Below are 18300 nucleotides of genomic sequence, written 5' to 3' on the forward strand. Positions count from 1 at the left end.
CCACGTACACCATTATCCCGAAGAGCATTGTGTAGAGAGAAAATAGTTATCTGAACTGGTATGTTTGTTGAACCATGTGATGAATGAATGCCCATTCCACATTGCCCTGTTGTTCTCTGCAGTGCTGTGATGTCCGCAGTGTAGTTCAAGCAGTGGTGCAATACCTACTATATAGTTACTGCACTTCAGTGACAGTTGACAATCTGCGCGTTGCGATTGTGGCTCCGACAGTGGAGATATCTACAGACAAACTTGCTGGAATTGTAGCATACAGACAAGCCGGTTTATTTATGCCCCACATTGCAACACAATGTGGCACGTCTATAGGGGAAGTGTGATACAACCTTCACGGCCAGAGTATGAAAGGTAGCAGTAAGGACCAACCATGAGCAGGACAACCATTCAAAATAACTGACAATGATGACAGATTCAACAGAACTGCTACTAAGAGAAATAGGTTCAAAACAGCAGCACAAATTCAAGCAGAATTGATAGAAATGAGCAATAAAAACATATATGTTACAATGGTAAAAACGAGACTGATTGATCCAGCTTGAAATGATGCATGGCAGTAAGGAAAGCTCTTCTGAAGCCCATTGTTTTTCACTCCTTTTTCCTTTCTTTGTTTCCCTTCTCCTCCCGTTCCTCAGATTTGGCATTTGGGTTTCCTCTTTTTCTTCTTCCTCCCTCTGCGCTCCTGAAGGCCGGCTCACGCATCTAATGTGTAACAGGTGACTGGGTAACACGTAATTCCCAGCTCCGGGTCAACAGGTAGAGTTCACACAAACCCCCTGGTACAGGCGAGGCCCAGGGAGAGGTGATTGCCTGAGCTGCAACCTTCCCAAATTGCCAGTTGGTCCCTCTGTTAGGTGTTCGAGAAATGTGACCTGAGATGTGAACAGTCACCCAAGGTAGGTGCATCCCTCGTGAAAGAGGCCCCCAGTTGGAAGAAGTGCCCCATCAGAGACACGGCGAATTGTCGGGGATTTTTCTCACAATGAGTCAATCATCTTCCCAATCAACATCTACAAAACATAAACATAATGAGGCTAATGATTCAAAGACCCCTCCCACTGCACCACGATTCCTCGTGGTCTCACATACTTAAGACAGTCAGTCCTTTGCCACAGTAAACCCGTTTATTATTCAGAAAGGTTTTGATGCAATTGCCGGCCCTGTGAATTCCTACTCTCGTATACAGACTGGCACTTTGCTTTTGGAGACTACTTCTGATTAATCGACCACAACAACTGTTTGCCACCTCGCTTCTCCACGACTACTCTGTTCGTGCCCACCCGCCTCTTTTTCTCACCTTCGATAGAGTGGTGCTTCCATCCGAGGTCAAAGCAGGCTATGAAATTATCGCAGTCTGGCCGTACATTCCGAACCCGATACGCTGCTACCAGAGTCATTGTTCCAACCACACTAGAATGTCTTGTCTACACACAGCCACATGTGTAACCTGTGGTAGGGATGCGCACACGGGCGATTGTTCTCGTTACCCTTCGCTCCGCGAAGGATGTGGCCACGCAGACGTGCGACCTCCAATTCAGTGCCGAGGTTGTGAAATCGCCCAGTGACGAGGAAGCATCGCCGTCCCCCCCGTCCGGCTGTGCAACGAGCTGTCAAACCCTCACCTCGAGGGGCAAAGCCACCAGCTACACAACTGGTAGGCCAGAAAGGACAGAAGGAGTACTCCCGTGAAGACTTCCTGTGTCCCTCCAGCCAAACAACACCCGAGTCTTCCTCTGACCAGAAAGGCTCAGAGAAGTCCTCCAAAGGCAGAAAGGCTCAAAGAAGTCCTCCAAAGGCAAACGGTCTTCTCCTTCACTGACTCGAATATCCTCTTTGACGGTGTCGCCACACGATACCTTAGCTCGGCCCGACCGTTTTTCAGTCTTGGACTCCACAGACCATCTGCATGAGCAAACTGATGCTTCTGATGCCCCCACGGAGCAGGATCCTCTTGCTTCTGTGCCTTGTAGTAGCAACTCTTCACAGGCTGTCACTTGGCAGCCGCCGAGCTGACACCCCTACGTCTCTTCCTCATCGGGACTCTCCTTCAATGGAACGTTCGCGGCCTTCAGTCCCACAAGGAGGATTTACGGCTGCTTTTAGCATCGCAGCGTCCCATTGTACTCTGCCTCCAGGAAACAAAATTGTGCCTTCACAACCACTTTGAGCTTTCACATTTCTTACTGGTTCTTTTTGACCTTACCCCTGAGGTCGATATTCCATCTCATTGGAACGTCATGCTGCTTATACGGGATGACATTCGTAATCAACGCATCTCTCCATCTACCCGTCTTCAAGCTGTTGCAGTTCGCCTTTTTCTTTCCCACCTGACCTTTTCCCTCGCCATTTATGTCCCTCCGTCATTCGATGTCACCAGGACGGACTTCCTTCAGCTTATTGGGGAGCTACCTCCGACATTTTTGCTACTCGGTGACTTTAATGCGCACCATCCCTTTTGGGGTTCTCCCAGGACCTGTCAAAGAGGTGCCCTCTTGGCTGACCTTCTTAACCAACTTAACTTTTTCCACCTTAACACTGAAGCACCCACTTTCCTTTCCTCCACCTACTTTCATTTGGGCCTATCCTTCTGCACTGCCCAGCTTGCTCATTGTCTCGAGTGGTCCATTCTTTCTGACACCTACTTGAGCGACCATTCCCATGTGCTATCTGTTTGCTGACTTCTACGCCACCTGTTCGCCCACCCAAATGGCAGCTTACTCAGGCTGACTGGCAGCTTTACTCCTCATTGGCGACCTTCGAAGAACGGGATTTCCCCAGTTGTGATGACCAGGTGGAATATCTCACAAACATTATCCTTATTGCTGCAGAACATTCCGTTCCTCATACTTCCTCTTTACCACGTTGTGTCCCAGTCCCTTGGTGGACTGAGGCATGCCACAGTGCAGTTCACTCGTGGAGACGTGCTCTCCACGTTTCTAATGGTCATTCTAAAATGGCAAACTACATTCATTATAAATAGACGCATGCAAAATGTCGTCGTGTTCTTTGGGATGCCAAAAGAGCTAGCTGGATTTAATTCACTAGTTCCTTTAACAGTTCCACCCCTTCCTCTGTCATGTCCGTACCAGAGATGGTTGATAGAAGAGATAGAGAAGATCCAACGGAAAGCAGCACACTTCGTTACAGGATCATTTAGTAATCGCAAAAGCGTTACGGAGATGATAGATAAACTCCAGTGGAAGACTATGCAGGAGAGACGCTCAGTAGCTCGGTACGAGCTTTAGTGAAAGTTTCGAGAACATACCTTCACCGAAGAGTCAAGCAGTATATTGCTCCCTCCTACGTATATCTCGCGAAGAGACCTTGAGGATAAAATCAGAGAGATTAGAGCCCACACAGAAGCATACTGACAATCCTTCTTTCCACGAACAATACGAGACTGGATTAGAAGGGTGAACTGATAGAGGTACTCAGAGTACCCTCTGCCACACACCGTCATATGACTTGCGGAGTATGGATGTAGATGTAGTTGTAGATGTGGGCCAACCTCCGATGGCTCTCTGGGACCAAGATCCATTCCCCAATTTTTGGCCTGACAGTAGCAGACGATGTCATTGTGGACCCTATTGCTATCTCGCAACACCTTAGGTCGTCATTTTGCAGACATTTCGAGCTCTTCCCACTATCACCCTGCCTTCCTTGATTGGAAACAAGTGGAGGAGGCTTGGGCGATACCCTTCTCTTCTCTGAATCGTGAGTGCTACAATGCCATCTTTACCATGAGGGAGCTAGATCATGCTCTCAGTTTCTCTCTATCCTCCATTCCAGCACTAGAAGCTGTCCACATTCAGATGTTGCAGTACTTTTCTCTTGCAGGCAAGCACTTTCTGCTTAACACGTACAACCGCATCTGGGCAGAGGGCACATTTCCCAGACACTGGGATGAAGCCACCGTGATACCCATACCTAATCTCGGCAAAGACAAATCCCTTCCTTCTGGCTACCACCCCACATCTCTTACCAGCTGTGTTTGCAAGGTGATGGAATGCGTGATTCATGCCTGGCTGGTATTGAGGCTGGAGACTTGCAATTTACTGATGAATGCACAGTGTGGATTTTGAGTGCGGGGTTCCTTCAGCCAACCATCTTGTTACTTTGTCCACCCCTGTCATGAATGGTTTTCTGCGGGAATCCCAGACCGTGGCCATGTTTTTCAATTTGGAGAAGGCCTACGACACCTGCTGGAGAACTGGTTTATACATGGGTCTTCCGTGGCCACCTGCCCTGTTTCCTTCAAAAATTTTTAAAAGACCGAGTTTCCAAGGTGCATCTGAGTTCTGCCTCGTCGGACACCTTTATCCAGGAAAATGGTGCGCCTCAGGGTTCCGTCCTGAGCGTCGTCCTCTTTGCTATCACCATTAACCCTATAATGGCCTGTCTCCCGCCTGGCATCTCCGGCTCCCTTTTTGTTGACGATTTCGCCATCTATTGCAGTTCTCCACAGACCTGTCTCACTGAGCGGCATCTTCAGCGATGTCTCGATTGTCTTTACTCCTGGGGCATTGACAGTGGCTTTTGCTTTTCCACCGACAAAACCACCTGTATGAAATTCTGGTGACACAATTGGTTTCTACCACCATCTTTACATCTTGGGCCTGTTGCCCTTCCATTCGTTGAAACTACGAAATTCCTGGGTCTCATGCTCAATAGGAAACACTCTTAGTTGACAGCTCGTTGTATGCTGTTCCTCAATGTCCCTGTGTGCCCTCAATGGTACCTCCTGGAGTGCTGATCGAACCACCCTCCTCTGTTTGTACCGGTCCCTTGTCCATGTGAAACTTGGCTACGGGTGCTTTGTTTACGTGTCTGCTTGTCCATCCCTCTTTTGTCCTCTCAACACTGTCCACCATCGTGGCATCTGTTTGGCCACTGATGCCTCTTACACTAGCCCTGTTGAGAGTCTGTATGCTAAAGCTGCTGAACTACCACTGTCCTACTGCTGTGACTTTTTCCTCAGTAGGTATGCATGCCGTTTCCTGCCATGCATGGCCACCCATCCTATGCCTCCTCCTTCGATGATTCCTTTGTTCGCCAGTATGGGGTGCATCCCTTTTCTCTATTACCTCCTGGAGTTCACTTTCGCCACTCGCTATGGCGGCTTAACTTCACACTACCTGCAATTTTCCTGGTGGTTGTGAACCCTTCCCCACCTTGGCTTTGTGAAGTGGCCCATGTTAACATTTGCTTTCTTTTATTTCCTAAGGATGCTACTCCAGCCTCGCTCTATTGCCTTTAGTTTCACGACCTTCGTATGGAACTTCTTGATCATACCTTTGTATACACTGATGGCTCTCGGACTGACCGTGGGGCCGGGTGTGCCTTCGTCATTTGCACCCGTGTCTTTCGATATCGGCTTCCGGCACACTGCTCAGTATTTACAGCCGAGCTCTTCACTCTGTATCAGGCCACGGAGTACATCTGTGGGCACAGACTTTTCAGTTGTGTCCTCTCCTCCGACTCACTCAGCACCCTTCAAAGTGTATGTGCGCTGTACACCACCCATTCCTTAGTGCAACGGGTCCAGGAGAACTGTCACTTGCTCACTCTTGGTGGAGCCAGTGTGATATGTGTGTGGGTTCCTGGTAATGTCAGTCTGCCAGGAAACAAGGCAGCTGACACTGCTGCCAAGGTTGCAGTCCTCGCCCGCTAATTCCTGTACTCCCTCCAGTGATTTCTGTGTTGCTGTCTGTCAGGAAGTGGTGTCCCTTAAGCATTGCCAATGGTCCTCCCTCCCTTCACAGGAATAAGCTCCGGCTTATTAAGCCTCTCCCAGCGGCTGGGATGACCACCTCTTGGCCCTCCCGTCAGAAGGTCATTTTAACTATGCTGTGTATTGGGCACTGCCTTTTAAGCCATCACAATTTGATAAGTGGCTCTCCCCCCACCACTATGCTCACATTGCACCCAAATTTTAACTGTCCGCCACTTCCTGACGGAATGACCATTTTTTAACTATTTACGTTCCCACTTGGGTCTGTGATGATGATGATGATGATGATGATGATGATGTTTGGTTTGTGGGGCGCTCAACTGCGTGGTTATCAGCACCCGTACAATTATCCAATCTTTGCTCAGTCCAATTTCGCCACTTTCCTGGATGATGATGAAATGATGAGGACAACACAAACACCCAGTCATCTCGAGGCAGGTGAAAATCCCCGACCCCGCCGGGAATCGAACCCGGGACCCCGTGCTCGGGAAGCGAGAACGCTACCGCGAGACCACGAGCGGCGGACACTTGGGTCTGTGATAATCAGTAGTGTAAAAAAAATTGCATCATATAGTGTGTTTGTGTGGTGTAATGGCTAGGATAACAGCTCTACGTGCAGGAGGTTGAGAGTTTGAATCTCATCAGGTGTTGTAAGTTTTTTTTAAAATTATTTTTAAATCTTTATCAAAATGACTCTTGATCATCATTTTTATATAGTTAATTGATTTAAATGTAATTTTTTAATTCCATTTCTTTGTCACATAATTTTAATCATAATATCAACTTCTTCATTTGCTCTCATTTTTCCTATTATCATTCTTCCTCCACTTGAAATCTTTGTTCATGTGTTTTTAATTAATTTTATGTATTAATTTGAGTCTAATTTCTTTTGTTTTATCATCATGTTTTTTCGTCCACATTATTGTATTCATTATATCTATTTCTCATTTGCTCGAATTTCATTTTACTTGTAAAACTGTCTTTCATTTAAATTTTTACCTGCATTATTTTATCCAAAGTTCATACGGTGATTAAAATAATGTGACAAAGGAATAGAAATAAAAAAATACATTTTAACTAATTAATTGAATAAAAATAATGATCGAAGGAATTTAAATAAATATTTTAAAGTAATAAAAATTTTGTGCAGCTGATGAGATTCAAACCCACAACCTCTGGCATGTGAATCTGTTACCCTATCAATTACACCACACAACCAGACTACTTAAATATCACACAAAATTCCAAATTCTTTACTGTCAATTACTCACAGACGAGGGCCCACCATATTGCAGTGTGCGATACCTATGATATTAACCTACAGCACCGTATAGGTAGTTTTAAAATGTCGATTGCACCGCTGGGGGACCTCTCCATGTGATTAATGAAAAATGTGTAGTTATTCACCTAAGTAATAAACAAATCCGTTAAATTTTGATTGCATAATAAATCACACAGATGTAAAGGATATTAATTAAACTACATACATAGGGATTAATAACTTAAATTGGAATGATCACATAGGTAATGTTGTCGGGAAACAAACCAAAGACTGCAATTTATCAGCAGAATGTTTTGAAACAGCAACAGGTCTGCTAAAAAGATTGCTTACAATACATTTGTCCACTCTCTTGGGAAGTACTGCTGTGCGTTGTGGGATCCACATGAATAGGATTGACGGATGACATTGAAAAAGTTCAAAGAGGTGCAGCACATTTTATAATATCACAGAATAGGAGAGAGAGTGCCATGGATATGCTATACAATTTGGGGTGGCAATCTTCTTCTTCTTCTTCTTCTTTTTTTTTAATTTTTTTAGAGAGGTATTCTTTGTTGTGACAGGATCTTCTCATGAAATTTCAATCACCGACTTTCTCCTCAGAGTGTCAAAATATTTTGTTGGCTCCAGTTTACATAGCGTCATAACATTTGGGCAGCATTATTGTGGTATTCCATGGCCCCCATGATTACAGTTCTGCAATATTGCATTACTGACCATTTTGGCTGATCAGATGCATCCAGGGTATGTTTATCTCCCAAAGGTGATGCTGTGTTCTGAAATGACAGGACCTCGTAGGGCTGGCTCTGAGCACCAGGATGAATTGTCACCTTGCCCCTGGCCACCACTGCCATCAGATCTCACTACTATTGAGCCTTCGTGATCTGCTCGGGAGAGAATGGGGCGTGCTATTGGTCTCTGTCATTGGTACCTGAACTTGCCACTATTTTGCGGGAAGAATGCTAAAACTTTCCTCTTGAAAACCGTACGAGACCTGTATTTATCCATTACAAGATGACTGGAAGGCGATTTGAATGCTGACGGTTTCCCTACTCCGTATGAGTCACGGTAACGTGACCTGTTTTTAGTGTTTCCAAATTTTGTCCAGCCCCCCTGTTTGTCAACAGAATATGAGGATGATGTAAAATTTGTGTCATGTGTAGAATGAGTTTTGGTAGTGTGGTGGAGCAAAAATAATCCTTCCAACAGCTGCCTGCAACACTTCATTTTTTACAGCTTCCCATAACCTCATTAGGAGGTTTTGGGAGTGTGCCACTGTGATGATTTGCCCTCTATGAACATTGTCTATTAGCATCTCCTCATAGCACTCCCAAAACAACACTCAGCATCAGCTTGCCTGATGACAGTTAAGTGATCACTGCTTTCGGTGTGCGACTCTGTATTTCCACTGCTTGCTTTGCACTTTGTCTGGGGCTCGTACTGATACACTCGGCACTTGTCTGTGGGTGGGAACTGGCCTGACAGGTCCATTTCCATTGCTGCATCAGTTCGGTGGACCTTTTTTAATAGATATGAGCAGTCGAAGAACCCAGCAGGCAGTGACTTTTGTCGCATTCAAAATGCCGTGCGAGAGATCTGTAACTATGTCATACTTCGCAGACCACCTAACAGGGTGTGGTGGAGAGTGCTTCTGGTATCACTGAGTGACTGAGTGATCCCCCACCCCCCATCCCTCCTACTGTCCCACTTGCTAATGGTGTGTGTGAGGAATCATTTTCAATAGACCTCTATATTAGCTTTAATTTCCCAAATTTTCTTATTGTGTGAGGTGATTTGAAAGGATGAAATTTGTTTTCCGACTCTTCCCGGAAAGTGCTCTCTCGAAATTTCATTAGTAAACCTCTCCATCAAGCACAACGCCTCTCTTGTAAAGTCTGTCACTGAAGTTTATTGAGCATGATTGTAACGCTTTCACACCAACTAAACAATCCCATGAAGAAAGTAATGTGTTGCTCTATGTTGGACTCTCTCTCTCTCTCTCTCTCTCTCTCTCTCTCTCTTTCTTTCTTTCTTTTGTGAGTCCTACCTGATAAGGGTGCAGGTTGACGAACAGTACTCGAGAACTGGTCAAACTAGAACCATATAAGCCACTTCCTTTGTGGATGAGTGACGTTTCATTTTCAGCTATTTGCATTAAATGATGATTCCACAAAGTCTCACTCTAGATTCAGATATGCCAAGTCAGAGTCATTTGGCAAATAACTGTGTCTAGATATTAAAACTTTTAAATAAATATTTTCAACTTTTGATTACACAGTTTCTGCTTGGATTCTGCCCCTTGCATGAATCTGGTCGCTTGTGGTCGTTTGCATTGTTTCTTATGTACTGTTTCATGTACGTAGCTACTTCTTGTGACTCCGGAGAACCTTGTTTCCAGCCACATATACATAAAACTTTTGTTGTTACTGAAATCATGACAACCAGAGTGGTTCAAATTGATCCATGGCTGATTTGCATGTTTTCCACTGTTGTTTCAACTATGAAACACTGGGCTTCAAGCGCAGGGGACTCCTCTTCTGGTGCAATTTTCAATTCCTCAAAGAGAGATGGTTTGCCAATTCCTTCTTTGTCATTCTGATTCATTTGAGTGCGTTGGATTTACCTGTACCAACTAACCTGTATATCATATGATGGATGTTTGCAGTTTTGCTTCCACTCAAATTCAGAGTAAAAATTTCCATACTTTATTAGTGTTCTGCACCATTTTGTTTTGGGTCTTCCAGCAGCATGTTATAGTAATGTGGCATGGGGATTTCAGTGTTTACCAGGTAACAAATGGAAGATTAATTATAACTTTGACTAATCCTTGTACACTACAGACTTTAATGTTTTACTCTTGTGTGTAATCAGAGTTCATCTTAAGTAATATAAGGGTTTTGACATAATAAGACATTACGATTTAATCCTTAATACGTAAAGTATGAGAACAGTTTTTAAAGCACTTTATATCATTTACAGATTTGCTTGTGTGCTGTGTGGAAAGGTGTTTGCACGGCAGGGTCACCTGGCCATGCATTGTCGACTTGGGCACGGTGTCCAACCTTCCAAAGGGTGGGGACTGAAAGTGGCACCAAGCACTTTCATGCAACAGGTATGAACTTAATTTTACCTTACGTGAAATTATAAAGGCAAAGTACAGAATGAGAATGCTGAAACAGGTAAAAAAAAAATGTCCATCCATCACCATTGGAAGTGATTAACAACCAGACAGTTGAGGGTTTATGTCATTCGCTGCACTTCAGTAGTATTGTTAAGTTTTGTTAATGCTTGCATGCTGTATTACTTGCCATTGTTTTTAAATATACAATGCGAGGTGCCTATCTTTTCCCCCTCAGATACTTTAATCCATTAGATATATTTGTAATCTCTTTTCACTTAGGCAGTTAACAATCTGGGGCTCATGAAACAGATATCTGTGTATCTTCACAATGTAATTGATCACCGAAAGTACTGGCACTGACATTTTTAGATGTATATTTTTAATGCAAAACGAGGCTAATGGAATGTAGTCGAATTAAATCTGGTGATGCTGAGGGAATTAGATTAGGAAATGAGACACTTAAAGCAGTAAAGGAGTTTTGCTATTTGGGGAGCAAAATAAATGATGATGGTCGAAGTAGAGAGGATATAAAACATAGACTGGCAATGCCAAGGAAAGCGTTTCTGAAGAAGAGAAATTTGTTAACATCGAGTATAGATTTAAGTGTCAGGAAGTCGTTTCTGAAAGTATTTGTATGGAGTGTAGCCATGTATGGAAGTGAAACATGGACGGTAAATAGTTTGGACAAGAAGAGAATAGAAGCTTTTGAAATGTGGTGCTACAGAAGAATGCTGAAGATTAGATGGGTAGATCACATAACTAATGAAGAGGTATTGAATAGAATTGGGGAGAAGAGGAGTTTGTGGCACAACTTGACTAGAAGAAGGGATCGGTTGGTAGGACATGTTCTGAGGCATTGAGGGATCACCAATTTAGTATTGGAGGGCAGCGTGGAGGGTAAAAATCGTAGAGGGAGACCAGGAGATGAATACACTAAGCAGATTCAGAAGGATGTAGGTTGCAGTAGGTACTGGGAGATGAAGAAGCTTGCACAGAATAGAGTAGCATGGCGAGCTGCATCAAACCAGTCTCACGACTGAAGACCAGAACAACACCAATTTTTAATGGAACTATATTATTTCTTGCACCAGATTAGTAGACTGTTTTGATAGAAGTTCTGCGATAACTTTTTTATAGATGTGAAAATAAATTACAGAGTAAAAATACAATTAATGTGGGTGTTTTTGTTTTGTCATAGTGGCCATTTGAAATGCACATTGCCAGAAAATTTATGCAGTTCTCTGTGGGAACAAGTACAGCCAAAATATATGTTACAGGATAATTGACACTCTTGATGGAGAGTAAAGTAAAAGTAAACTTCAGAGTAGTACAACAATCAAACAGCTGCAGTGACAGCATAAAATGCCCTTATTTGATGTATTTTTAATACATAATTACCCATGAGGCCAACAAAAGTATTTCGTCACTGAATGTGCCTCCTACTGATCTGATGTTCTGGTGTGAAAAATGCCGTACTTCCATTAAAAGAAAAAATGGAGTAATGCTGCTATATCAGTTGAAAACATGTTGTTCTTTGTTTCATGAGTCTCCTCTAAATGAAGCTACAAATATCTTTAAGAAGTCAATTTTTTAATGTGAAAATCATAGTAGCTATATCATGCTGTACAGGCTAAAAGCTAATACAACTAATATTTGCTCCTTGATACAGCAAAATTTATAATTTGTCCTTTAGAGCTTGCCCATAATAACTTTGAATAGCATGTTGTATACTCCTCTTCTGATACATTGGCTGATAATAAACAAAAAATCTATAATTCAAATAAGAAAAGGTGGTGCCTCTGCAGACTTGATACTTGTTTCATAATAAACTTCCATTCACAGTGGAGCACCTCTGCATGTAGTGTGTCCTATCCACGAATTCTTAGGATATACAACTCCTCCCTCTACAGCCAAAGACAGTGGCCACCATTAGAACACCTCTGACTCCCAGAGAAACCCAGATGAGAGCTGGAAAGTATAAGATCTAGGTACCTCTACACCCACATACACTGAGGTGACAAAAGTTTTGGGGTAGCTCTTAATATTGATTTGGACCTCCTTTTGCTTGACATAGTGCAGCAACTCGACGTGGCACAGACTCGACAAGTCATCGGATGTCCTCCGCAGAATATTGAGGCGCACTGCCTCTACAGCAATCTGTATATGTGAAAGTATTGCAGGTGCAGTATTTTGTGCGTGAACTGACTTCTCGATTATGTCCCATAAATGTTTGATTAGTGACCAGATCATTCACTCAAAACAAACAGTTGTGACCAAGTGACGGGGCACATTGTCATCCATAAAAATTCCATCACTGTTTGGCAGCATGAAAGTCAATGAATAACTGCAAATGGTCTCCAAGTTGCCGAACATAATCATTTCCAATCAGTGATCAGTACAGTTGAACCAGTCCGTTCCGTGTAAACATGGCCCACACCATTATGGAGCCATCACCAGCTTGCACAGTGCATGTCGGCAACTTGGTCCCATGGCTTCAAGGGTTCTGCACCACACTTGAACCGTACCATCAGCTATTGCCAACTGAAATGGTGATTCGTCTGACCAGGCCACGGTTTTCCTCTCTAGGGTCCGTCCGATACCGATATGTACGCGACCCCAGGAGAGGTGTTGCAGGCAATGTTGTGCTGTTAGCAAAGACACTCGCTTCATTCGTCTGCTGCTGTAGCCCGTTAATGCAAAATTTTGCTACACTCGAAGCAGATATGTTCATTGTATATTGCACTTTGATTTCTGTGGTTATTTCATGCATTGTTTCTTGTCTGTTAGCATTGACAACTCTTACACAAACACCACTGCTCCCGGTCGTTAAGTGAAAGCCGTTGCTCACTACATTGCACGTGGTGAGAGATAATGCCTGAAATTTCTTATTCTTCGCGAACTTTTGACTCTGTGGATCTTAGAACATTGAATTTCCTAATGATTTCCAAAATGGAATGTCCCATGCATCCTACTCAACTACCATTCCATGTTCAGAGACTCTTAATTCTCATTATGTGGCCACAATCACATTAGAAACCTTTCCACATAGATAACCTCAGTACAAATGACAGCTCCACCAATGCGACTCACATTCGGGAGGACGACGGTTCAATCCCGTCTCCGGCCATCCTGATTTAGGTTTTCCGTGATTTCCCTAAATCGCTTGAGGCAAATGCTGGAATGGTTCCTTTGAAAGGGCACGGCCGATTTCCTTCCCCATCCTTCCCTCACCCGAGCTTGCGCTCCGTCTCTAATGACCTCGTTGTCGACGGGACGTTAAACACTAATATCCTCCTCCTCCTCCACCAATGCACTGCCCTTTTATACGTTGTGTACGCAATACTACCACCATCTGTATATGTGCAAATTGCTGTCCCGTGATTCTTGTCACCTCAATGTATATTCTGAATATAAGGTGATTCCCCATTTTTTAGAGCCTCTGTAATGGGATTGCCAGTAATTAATTGAGTGTCTGCATTCTGATAATGCAAAGAGAAATAATATAAACAAAAGAAGTGGATTACATTAATTTTCATAATCACTTCCATTTTTGCTTATTATCCAAGCCAATCATCTGTGGTATGACATTAATCATCATCATCTTGGTCACTGGTATTGTGGCATATCAAAGTAAGCGGGCATCTGACCAGTGTTGCCCATATTGCCCAGCAATTACTCAAGCCATTTCTTTAGACTGATTAAGTGATGCTGATACACAAAGTTGGAAAATTCGTCTTTATCTCCAGTGTCTTCAGTCAGACCATTTCACAAGTAATCGGGAAGCCTTCATTGCATTTCACTTGCACGTGCTCAACAAACTACTGCTGCAGGTTGCGTAACCTTCGTTGTTTCTGTCCCCTGAAAATTTTTCGTGTGGTACTCGTTTAAAATAGTACCTTACATCACCTACAAATATTCACTTCTGTGACATCAAAATTTCTTCCTGCTAAACACTTGTTTGTGGCCTCTGCTTCGCGAATCACCATTAACTTAAAATTAGCGTCGTTTTGTCTGCATTTTGAATGGAAAACTCGTGGATTCATGTTTCTTAACAGAGTCACAGCTGTAACTTGCATCCATTATTGATTGTTACAATTTAAATTTCTTACAGTGCTGACAGTATAACCAAACAGAATGATGAAAGCGCATTGTCATCTTGACTCCCAACGGCCGAGTTGACAAAAATTGTACCACTTCACATTAATGCTGTAGCCACCCTTGAAAGTCAACAGTGCTGTAGAGCAGTAGCAGCTATAGCGCTGTTATTGGTCATGTTTCATTTGTTGTGCCAAGTTTGAAGTGTTCTGTATGACTGTACTTTTGTTAGCATTAATTTATCTCCTGTTGAAATTTATACTATTGATGAGACTATTTGGCCTGTTTTAAAGCCATTTCAGTTCCAACTAATAAACAAGGTAGATGTTCATAAAAAGCCAAGGTATACTATATACATTCTTGTGGTTGGCAGCACAATTAAAGTTCCTGCCCCATTTCCAGTCCCCTCTTTACATTCATCTTAGAGCTCAGCCAAGCTGATTTTACTTTTTCCCTCCAAACCATACAAATTCTTCAAATCAAATCTGCACATGCCAGTTGCCAATCCTTCATCTGTAAATGTGAGATGATACATATATTAATCTGTTATAAAACCAAAAAATTTGCCTCACCAGCAATAGTTCAATTTGCAAATGTAAGAGAAACCTATATTTTCTAAATGACAAATTTGGGAAAAAGCCCCGTGTTACAGTTGGGTAAACACAGTATATCCATATACTGCAGAGCACAGTGAAGTGCATGGCAGAGGGTACTTGCCATTGTGCTGCTTATTAGGGTTTCTTTCCATTCCATTTCTGTATGGAGCACATGAAGTATGAGCTCGGAAGTGATTTGTGTGGATCAGAGGAGCTGAGAATGCAATTACCACCAAATGGAAAGTGTTGCAATTCGTAGACAGCAAGTGCGATATTTGGAGGTGCTCTATCCAACATGGAGGTCACATGTGGGTCAGAGGAACTGAGGACTCGATTACCACCACATTTAAATCGTTACAATTTGTAAATAGCAAGTGTGATATTTGGATGTGCTGTACCCTGCATAGAGGTCTCATTATGGAGTGCATTTTTGTTTTGCAGAGAGTTAATTATGTTTCCTGTGCTTGTGTCTGTATGTGTGGATGGATATGTGTGTGTGTGCGAGTGTATACCTGTCCTTTTTTCCCCCTAAGGTAAGTCTTTCCGCTCCCGGGATTGGAATGACTCCTTACCCTCTCCCTTAAAACCCACTTCCTTTCGTCTTCCCCTCTCCTTCCCTCTTTCCTGATGAGGCAACAGTTTGTTGCGAAAGCTTGAATTTTGTGTGTATGTTTGTGTTTGTTTGTGTGTCTATCGACCTGCCAGAGAGAGAGAGAGAGAGAGAGAGAGAGAGAGAGAGAGAGAGAGAGAGAGAGAGAAACATTCCACGTGGGAAATGTATATATAAAAAACAAAGATGCTGTGACTTACCAAACGAGAAAGCACTGGTAGATAGACACAATAAAAAACACACACACAAATTTCAAGCTTTGTATATACCTGTCCTTTTTTCCCCCTAAGGTAAGTCTTTCCCCTCCCGGGATTGGAATAACTCCTTACCCTCTCCCTTAAAACCCACATCCTTTCGTCTTTCCCTCTCCTTCCCTCTCTTTCCTGATGAGGCAACCGTTGGTTGCGAAAGCTTGAAATTTTGTGTGTGTTTTTTTTTTTTTTTTTTTTGTGTCTATCTACCAGCACTTTCCCGTTTGGTAAGTCATGGAATCTTTGTTTTTAATACATTTTTCCCATGCAGAATGTTTCTTTGAGACTTGTACCTGCAAACAAATAAAAAATTAACTGCATAACATTATTTTTTTGAAGTAGTAATTGAATCTCAATGACAACCCCTTGTATCTACTTTATAGTCTGTGTTAGGAATATTGCCCAAGATTTCGCTGGTAAGATTGTGTGTGTGTGTGTGTGTGTGTGTGTGTGTGTGAGAGAGAGAGAGAGAGAGAGAGAGAGAGAGAGAGAGAGACGATGTGGAATGAGTCATTTTACATTAACATTGCAAATTAATGTGTAAATGTGGTTGCAGCAGTGCGGTCACTTTCTCCTACAGAAAGTGTACACTTACCTTGGGGTGAATTTCTTCTTCCGCAGTCCTCTCCACACACATTTCCTGTCAGGAAAATGCATAAAGTTATCCAGCTGCATAAAGTTATCCAGCTGCATAAAGTTATCCAGCTAGGAAAAAACTGTAGCGGAAACTAGCCGTACTACACATCTCTGCATGTCACACCAAAATGTTTTTCAGTATCAGGTGAGATGAGTGATTGATTGAAACTTCCGTATATTGTGACCTGTTTAATGAAAAAATCACCGAGCCCGTGCTAACCTTAAGTTACAGTTTCATCATTCACATGCAATCACACTCACTCATAACAGCCAGCTTGGATAATTAACCAAACCTGTTATCAAAAGGATTAACAAATGGATTGTTTGTGACAGAATACTCTCTCAAATGTTACACAATTTGACCCTATCAAATGTTTAGTTTGTGGCCACACCTTGTGTAACACGCCATGCGGATTTCGGTTTTCCAAAAATCACAGTTTACAGCTTAAAATTGGAATTCGTGTTTGTCTTTTTCATACATTCATGTCCAGTTTGTGACAGTTCACGGTCCAGTTTTAACCATTATTTCATAAAATTTTCACACTGTTCAGAGTTTCTTATATCCACATTTGAACATGATCATGGTTTAGATCCAAACTGCACCTAGGCTTCACAAAGTAGTTCTCTTAGCTCATAAAATACACACAAACATACTGTCCTCTGATTGGCTGATATACTTTGTAACCAACCCAATATTAGTATTAAGCCGTGTAATTCTACTAGTTTTACTTTTGACTGATCACAACTTAATAGCTTTTATGAACAGTTTATCAAAAGAACAAATTTATAAAATCCAAAAATATTGAAATAATACTCTCTTTAAATAAGAAAATTATCATAAAATGTATCTTTTCTTCTCAATCCCATAAACTGGCTAGTTGCACTTTACAATTTCTTCTGAGTATGGCTCATTCTCTCAGTACACAGTTCTCAAGCTAATCCACAGTCGGTTAACAGACATAACAATATTTTCTAAAAATAGTCTATATATATCAATGATATCAAAATGGAAATATTGAATGCTGATATTTTATATGATACTTTTCTAACAATTTTTGGTAAATATTTGAAGTTGTTCTTTTGAAATTGTAGTAGATCACAATTTTACGTTCGCTGTGTGGAGGAGTCTTTCTACTTTATGAGCCTTCATCATGTCCAATCTTTCCTTTGACTGTGCGAAGCAAGTATATGTGGCACAAAAGGAGTCCAAATGCATTGGCGCAGGGGGGTGGGGTGGGGGGAAGTTGTGTGTGAATGGAATTTTTAAAGCAACTGCTGTGCTATTTCTTCACATTTGCATCTTCAAAAACAGTTGCCGATAATGATGAACAGAAATCTAAATGACAAGATTGGTCTTTGTGGTGGGCAGAGACGTGTGAGGGGAAATGCTGATGTAATAGGCGCTTGGCGCACTACCAACAGAAACACAACATTTGGCTTCACCATGCAATTTTGACGCTACAGCTGCTGGGTCCCTGACATTGGCAGAACAGGGGCAAATCCGATCTGTGATAAAACCAAACAACAGACCCATCAGCCACCTTTATTGTGCCACGTAACTGCAGTTACCACTGTTACCAAAGTGGTTACCACCAAGTGTGAATGTACATTGTTTTCCTTTCAATTCTTGCTCTAAGGGGGATAGGCAGGCTGTTAGCTTGTTGACGTACAGATTATCTAATAATGAATCAATAATTAAATATACAGCTCTAAAGCTGACAGTATATTTACAATGTGCAGCCAATATTTTTATGGGCAGGTACGTCAGTATTTTTTCTGTCAACACGTCAATGCTTTTTTTTTATATATATATCGAGAGCCGATAATGATATTGTTTTAAATATCGATATATTGGTTTCCCAGTATTTTTTAAAAGTATCTGCAGTCATAGTGCTGACACCTTTCAGCCACTGCTGAAACTAAGAGGGTTGCCCAGAAAGTAATGCACCGCATATTTTTTTCTTCA

At 42.3% G+C, this 18300-nt stretch overlaps 1 protein-coding gene across 2 annotated transcripts in view; it reads left to right on the plus strand.

Moving 5' to 3' along the window:
- The window catches only part of LOC124717240 (zinc finger and SCAN domain-containing protein 22-like), an 84150-nt gene that overhangs the window by 46225 nt on the left and 19625 nt on the right, over positions 1 to 18300 (plus strand). For both annotated transcript variants that reach the window (XM_047244043.1, XM_047244042.1), the window contains exon 6: positions 10005 to 10137. In XM_047244043.1, coding sequence (XP_047099999.1) covers positions 10005 to 10137 — 133 coding nt within the window. The remainder of the gene's footprint in view (positions 1 to 10004; positions 10138 to 18300) is intronic.

The sequence above is a fragment of the Schistocerca piceifrons genome, chromosome 9, assembly GCF_021461385.2.
Source record: "Schistocerca piceifrons isolate TAMUIC-IGC-003096 chromosome 9, iqSchPice1.1, whole genome shotgun sequence".
Lineage (NCBI taxonomy): Eukaryota > Metazoa > Arthropoda > Insecta > Orthoptera > Acrididae > Schistocerca > Schistocerca piceifrons.